Source organism: Rutidosis leptorrhynchoides, chromosome 6 (genome assembly GCF_046630445.1).
Source record: "Rutidosis leptorrhynchoides isolate AG116_Rl617_1_P2 chromosome 6, CSIRO_AGI_Rlap_v1, whole genome shotgun sequence".
Classification (NCBI taxonomy): Eukaryota; Viridiplantae; Streptophyta; class Magnoliopsida; order Asterales; family Asteraceae; genus Rutidosis; species Rutidosis leptorrhynchoides.
In genome coordinates this window covers 16,549,508-16,556,468 of record NC_092338.1, presented here as the reverse complement: position 1 = coordinate 16,556,468, position 6,961 = coordinate 16,549,508, and the positions used below count along the sequence as shown (strand labels likewise).

General features: G+C 37.8%; 1 protein-coding gene across 1 annotated transcript; it reads left to right on the top strand.

The window, feature by feature from the left end:
- The first annotated feature begins 4,569 nt into the window (after positions 1 to 4,569).
- LOC139853432 (ABC transporter I family member 1-like) lies at positions 4,570 to 6,516 on the top strand. Its single transcript, XM_071842826.1, has 5 exons — positions 4,570 to 5,249; positions 5,334 to 5,384; positions 5,526 to 5,617; positions 5,688 to 5,785; positions 6,271 to 6,516. The coding sequence occupies exons 1-5, from the start codon at positions 4,570 to 4,572 to the stop codon at positions 6,514 to 6,516; spliced, it is 1,167 nt and encodes a 388-aa protein (XP_071698927.1).
- The last annotated feature ends 445 nt before the right edge of the window (positions 6,517 to 6,961 follow it).

Below are 6,961 nucleotides of genomic sequence, written 5' to 3'. Positions count from 1 at the left end.
GTAGGTTACTAACGAGGACAGCTGACTTAATACACTCAAATCTTTAAAACATAATAAAAATAGTTGTAATTATATTTTGATCATACTTTGATATATATGTACATATTTGTATAGGTTCGTGAATCGATCCGTGGCCAAGTCTTATTTCCGAGGAAGGAAATATCTGTGAAAGTGAGTTATAGTCCCACTTTTAAAATCTAATATTTTTGGGATGAGAATACATGCAAGTTTTATAAATGATTTACAAAATAGACACAAGTACGTGAAACTACATTCTATGGTTGAATTATCGAAATCGAATATGCCCCTTTTTATTAAGTCTGGTAATCTAAGAATTAGGGAACAGACACCCTAATTGACGCGAATCCTAAAGATAGATCTATTGGGCCTAACAAACCCCATCCAAAGTACCGGATGCTTTAGTACTTCAAAATTTATATCATATCCGAAGGGTGTTCCGGAATGATGGGGATATTCTTATATATGCATCTTGTTAATGTCGGTTACCAGGTGTTCACCATATGAATGATTTTTATCTCTATGTATGGGATGTGTATTGAAATATGAAATCTTGTGGTCTATTGTTACGATTTGATATATATAGGTTAAACTTATAACTCACCAACATTTTTGTTGACGTTTAAAGCATGTTTATTCTCAGGTGAATACTAAGAGCTTCCACTGTTGCATACTAAAATAAGGACAAGATTTGGAGTCCATGTTTGTATGATATTGTGTAAAAACTGCATTCAAGAAACATATGTCGATGTAATATATTTCTATTGTAAACCATTATATAATGGTCGTGTGTAAACAGTATATTTTAGATTATCATTATTTGATAATCTACGTAATGTTTTTAAAACCTTTATTGATAAAATAAAGGTTATGGTTGTTTTAAAAATGAATGCAGTATTTGAAAAACGTCTCATATAGAGGTCAAAACCTCGCAACGAAATCAATTAATATGGAACGTTTATAATCAATATGAACGGGACATTTCATTAAATCTGAACTTATGACTAAACGAAAATTTGACCTAGCCGATGACTCACGTGGACTTAAAACCTTTGATGATCGTGTTTGGGTGCCTATGCTTGGAGACTTGAGGGAATTAATCTTGACAGAAGCTCACAAATCCAGGTTGACAGTACATCCGGGTAGTAATAAGATGTATCATGATTTGAAAACAGTGTATTGGTGGCCGACAATGAAAACAGACATCGCTCGATATGTCGAAAAGTGTCATATTTGTGCTCAGGTGAAGGCAGAACATCAGAAACCTTATGGTTCGTTACGTCAGTTACAGATTCCAGAGTGGAAATGGGAACATATAACGATGGATTTTGTGACCAAATTACCTCGAACTCGGAAAAGACATGATATGATTTGGGTAATAGTGGATCGTTTAACTAAAAGTGCTCATTTTCTTGCTACTCGTGAAACAGCTTCGTTAAGTGAGTTAGCCGAATTGTATGTGAAAGAAATAGTTAGTCGACATGGTGTGCCGTTATCGATCGTTTCAGACAGAGATTCCAGATTTGTGTCGAATTTTTGGAATAGTCTACGACAGAATCTGGGTACACGTGTGAATTTAAGTACAGCTTACCATCCTCAAACAGACAGTCAGAGTGAAAGAACGATACAGACTTTGGAGGATATGTTAAGGGCTTTTGTGTTAGAATACGGTGGTTCGTGGGATACCCATTTGCCATTGGTTGAATTCGCGTATAATAATTCATATCATTCGAGTATAGGGATGTCGCCCTATGAAATGTTGTACGGTCGTCGTTGCAGAACTCCGACTTGTTGGTTAGAAGCCGGGGAGAAACAGTTTGCAGGTCCCGAAATTGTTCAAATGACAGCCGAAAAAGTTGCAATTGCGCGAGAAAAGTTGAAAGCCGCTAGAGATAGGCAGAAAATGTATGCTGATCCGCGTAGATGTCCGGTAACCTTTAGTGTGGGTGAACGAGTGTATCTGAAAGTTTCACCGTGGAAAGGGGTTATCAGATTCGGTAAACGTGGTAAGTTAGCACCGAGATTTATTGGTCCATTTTAGATCAGTGAAGTGTTGAATGATCAGACTGTGGTGTTAGATCTTCCGCCAGAGTTAGCCGGTATTCATATTACATTTAACGTGTGTTATCTTCGTAAATGTAAAATCGATGATGAAACGTAACTCCTTCCTTTAGAAGATTTAAGGGTCGATTTGAATAAGAAATTGGTGGAAGTGCCAGTCCGTGTAGTTGACCGAAAGGTGACTAAGTTGAGAAATAAAGAGATACCGATGGTGTTGATTGAATGGAAACACAGTTTGGGTTCTAACCTTACGTGGGAGACAGAAGAGTTGATGAGAAACCGCTACCCTCGTTTGTTTGACCAAGACCAGATTCCGAGGACGGAATCTTCTTAAGGGGGTGGATTTGTAACAGACTGAAACCCGGGCTAGTTGTAAGTTGTCTATTTTTCCCTTAGGGTTTGTGCTTAGTCTTAAGTGCTTTTATATTAATTATTTTACTAGTGTTTTATTATATTTGTGTTGTGACCAGTTTGTGACAAGGGTCCCAGAACAGGTTTGTTTATTTTATTTGGACCTCGTTTGGGTTACCTAATCTTGTGCGAAAGATATCAGATAACTGGTAAATACCCGTGTGTGATGGGGTATTGTGTTTTAACACAAACATAAGCTGGTGACTAGCTCCTTTCTCGAAGTTTCCTGATTTTTCCTTTCTCTCACTCACACTCTCACCTAACCTCATCTTCTTCATCTCAAACAACCCTAAATCATTTGATCTCGAATTGAAGCTTGATTTTGGTGTTAAAACGTTCCTTGTGTCATAGTGATTCTAATAAGGTAAAGTTTGTAAGATTTCATGATCAAATCTGTGATTAAATGGGTTTTTAAGTTAGTTTTTGTTAAAATGGGGTTTTGTGTCAAATTGGTAGAAATTGATGTTGTTTGTGTTTGAATGTTGTGGGTTTATGTTTCTAAATGTTTAGTGTAAAATATGTAACCAGTTTTGAGGTCAAAAACGTGTCCAAAGTCGAGATTTGGTGATTTTGGGTTGAAACCCGTCACTTTGCTGCTGTTGCAGCTGATGAACTACCTTCGGCCGATGGTTTTTGACCATCGACCGATGGTGAGGTTCGATCGGCCGGTGGACAAGACCATCGACCGATGGTGTGAGATTTTGACCAGCGGATGTACTTTTAACGATCGGCCGATTGGGGGAGACCATCGACCGATGGTGTGTTGACGATCGGCCGATGGATAGGACCATCGACCGATGGTCTTAGACAGTGACATTTTTACTAAGTGTTGAATTATAGCTGTTATGCTGCCCGTTTGTATTTTGGTGTTCAGGATGTAAATTTTGAAAGTGCACAAGTGTTAAGCATGAAAATTTTAGCGGACGCATTTTTTTTTTTTTTACTAATTTGCTATAATTCGCTGTCAGTGTATCTAATCTTGATGGGAACACTATTCTAACTTGGTTTTTGCTGTTCTCAGTAGATAAGGACAAGGAGGAAGCTCAGAAATAATAACTGAGCAGTTGCTGGTAATTGGTGAGTGGGTCTATCTTCGGATAGAGTTTAAGTAGCATATCATGCTACTGTGGTTGACTCTTTTACCATGCATAGTGTTGAAATTGCCATGTCAGAATAATATCGTATGCCTGATGTTGTGTGTGAATTCTGTGTACACTATGTGAATGGCACTAGTCGGGCCTAGGGAGACTGGGGACTCGAGACCGCGCCTAGGAGAGGTTAAAGTCCGTATGAGGTCAACCGTGCCTAGGGGAGGTTGGGTCCATAGACTACTGATTGTGGAGTATAGTGTGAACGATGCATCCCCTGCATCTGGATAACTATACCGTGAATCGAGTAGCAGGGACTATCGGTAGACTCAGGCCCGATCAGCTGGGAGTCGTGTGCTCGTACAAGCCGCCGGTCCTCGTATTGTCTTTTTGTATGCTAGTTGGTAGTTAGCAAGTACTGTTATTAGTATATAGCTTGTGTGTGGCTTAAGCTATATCTCTTAGATAGATTCCATTCACTTAGCGGTGCGCTAATCCCCCACATATTCTCCCCTTGCAGGTTTAGGTACTTCTAGTCGAGATTTGTGCTGTTGAAGAAGACATGTTTGACAACCCAACTCTGATGTGGACTTTTGTTTAAATAATATTTTGTAATAACATAACACCGTTGTGTAAACTTAAACTTAATTACTCAGATTAATGTAATGACGTGACTTATATTGTGTTTGTTAATAAAGTCTTCCGCTATGTTTAAAAAAAAAAAAAATGGCCGGTGTTACAATTAAAAGGTTGTAATTTGTCTATGCATAATGTTCTTACTGAGAATAGCTTGTCATTTTTTTAGTTTAGCAACTAAATGTATATGTCACCAGTTATATGATGTTGTGTGTACATCATGTTAATATAAGCCAAAGAATCAAGTATACTTGCCATTATATGATGTTGCTAATTTGTTATTCCTTCATTGCAGGTCATAGTATGTTTGCATGATCTACTCTAATTCAACTTTCAACTCATAAACATATCATCGATGTCCCTATGTGGGCCCCCACTTCCTCGGCTACTTCTTAACAACGTTTCTTGCATGAGAAACGCACAACAAATCTTACGCCACACAAACATATCCATTCAGGACGGTGGATCCCTTGTACTCACATGTGCAAATGGGTCAGGCAAGTCTACATTCTTACGCATGTTAGCCGGATTCTCCAAACCATCATCTGGTGAGATTCTATGGAACGGGCACGACATAACCAAATCAGGAGTTTTCCACCAATACAAATTTCAACTCAACTGGCTCTCATTAAAAGAAGCCATAAAAAGCAACTTCTCAGTTCTAGATAACGTTCAGTGGTTTGAAGTTCTTGAACATAAAATGGGTAAATCTTTACCCGCTCTAGAGTTCATGGGTCTGGGGATATTAGCCAATGAGAAAGCACGAATGCTTTCAATGGGTCAAAGAAAAAGATTGCAACTTACAAGAGTAATTGCTATGGATATGCCAATTTGGCTGCTTGATGAGCCTTTGGTTGCTTTGGATGATGAAGGTGTGAAACTATTGGAGCAGATGATTGCAGATCATAGGAGTCAGGGTGGAATAGTCATTGTAGGCACACGTTTACCGATTGAAATTGAAGATGCTATGATCTTAAGATTGCCTCCAAGGTTTTCAAGAAGAATTACTTTAGTAGACATGCTTCCCCCATTGAGGTGAACTGACAGATCTAGTCTTTTGAACTATAATGTTCATTTACTCTTCTTAAAACTTGTATTACATTACATGATTGCATAAAGGAGAAACAGAAAAAAAAAATACCAACTGCTAGCAATGCCTGATAGTGAAATGTAAATTGTTTTATTTTTTTCCTCGTTTGATCTGTAGTGTGAACCGAACCATCCATTAGTGAATGGCTTGAAGCTGTCGCCCCTACTAGTAAATTTCCCAATGTATAGTTTCAAGCTCTTACTTTAAAGTTTGTGATTTAGGGTTTTTATTGAACCATTCATTCGTTGTACACAGATTTGGAGAATTCCTCTAAGTGGAGATGAATGTGTAGAAGCAAATATTGTTGACATTGGTAGTCAACCAAAGGACTTGAGCTTGGCTCTAAACAATCATGATCTTGCATTAATTATCTATCGAGACAGGTGTCGTCCTCCTCCGTGGTACACAAGTTTTGTCAACCGTTGACCCAGGGTTTACAGTAAGTGCCTGCGCAATCGCCCCTGATGGAACAGAAGCTATTGTGGGAGGGCACGATAGTAAATTAACATTTATTTTGTCAATGGCGATTCACTTGCTAATGAAATTACTAATGAAACTATTCTTGAAAAGCATCGAGTGAAATTACCGTGATACGTTATTCTCCTGATTGTTTCTATGTTTGCCTCGGCCGATGCCAATAGAGAAACCCTGTTGTATGGGATCGCGTCCGCACATATTTTTACTGCAGAGTGTTTGTTTTTCTGAAGAAATAAAATAAACTAATGTCTTATTGTGTTTGCAACCTCGCATAATATGCTTACAGGATTAAGTTATTTTACAGACATAAAAACAAACAACCTCTCTACTAGCATACATACCTTTAGGCCACATCTTTTTTTACATACATGGTCCACAGATCTTAAGACAAAAATATCTTAAAAAACAAACTACACCTATATGTATATACTGATTTTTTTATTTTTTTTTTAATTGTGAACGGAAATTGTTTACTTGTGTGATTGACAGGTGAAGCTAAAGAACATGTTATATCACACAGCTCGTATAAACAGTTTAGCTTGGTCTCCTGATAACACCATGGTTGCAACCGGATCTTTGGACACATGTGTGATTGTATATGAAGTAAGCAAGCCAGCTTCAAGCCGTATAACAGTAAAGGGTGCCAATTTGGGCGGGGTTTACGCAGTCGCATTTGTTGATAACAACACTGTCGTGAGTTCTGGTGAAGACGCTTGCATTCGTTTATGCATATAACTCCACAATAAACATATTTTTAAGATGTATGAAAAGTTTCTTGAATGTGCAACTTTTTGCTGCTATATTGTTTCCTTTTTGTAAAGCTGGTTTGTAATCGCGAGTTGGGTGTGGCTAATGCAGTAGTAGTTGATAGTGATGTTTTCTTGGGTTCGGTTGATAGTGTATTAATATTGCAAAAATCGAATTACCCAAAAGTTTTAAACCATAATATCACAAAAAAAGTGAGACATTGAAGTTAATTGTTTGGTTGAGTTTCCCACGGTCTACTCCGTGATCTTACTATCTTAAATTGTTGATGAATTTAGAGAGAGAGAGAGAGAGTCATTTAGTTTATTATTAGTATACTTTCGACTGGCTTCAAGCATCATGTAATATATGTGCCTGCAACAAATAAAAATCAACAACTTTATAAAATTCCTTGAAATTAGTAGTTCACTTGCCA

What these genes read in the sequence shown, in the direction of transcription:
- LOC139853432 (XM_071842826.1), top strand. Translation starts at nt 4,570, where the DNA reads ATGTCCCTATGTGGGCCCCCACTTCCTCGGCTACTTCTTAACAACGTT. An exon ending in GACATGCTTCCCCCATTGAG is followed by an intron (nt 5,250 to 5,333) that starts GTGAACTGACAG and finishes GATTGCATAAAG; the next exon opens with GAGAAACAGAAAAAAAAAAT. An exon ending in AGCAAATATTGTTGACATTG is followed by an intron (nt 5,618 to 5,687) that starts GTAGTCAACCAA and finishes CTATCGAGACAG; the next exon opens with GTGTCGTCCTCCTCCGTGGT.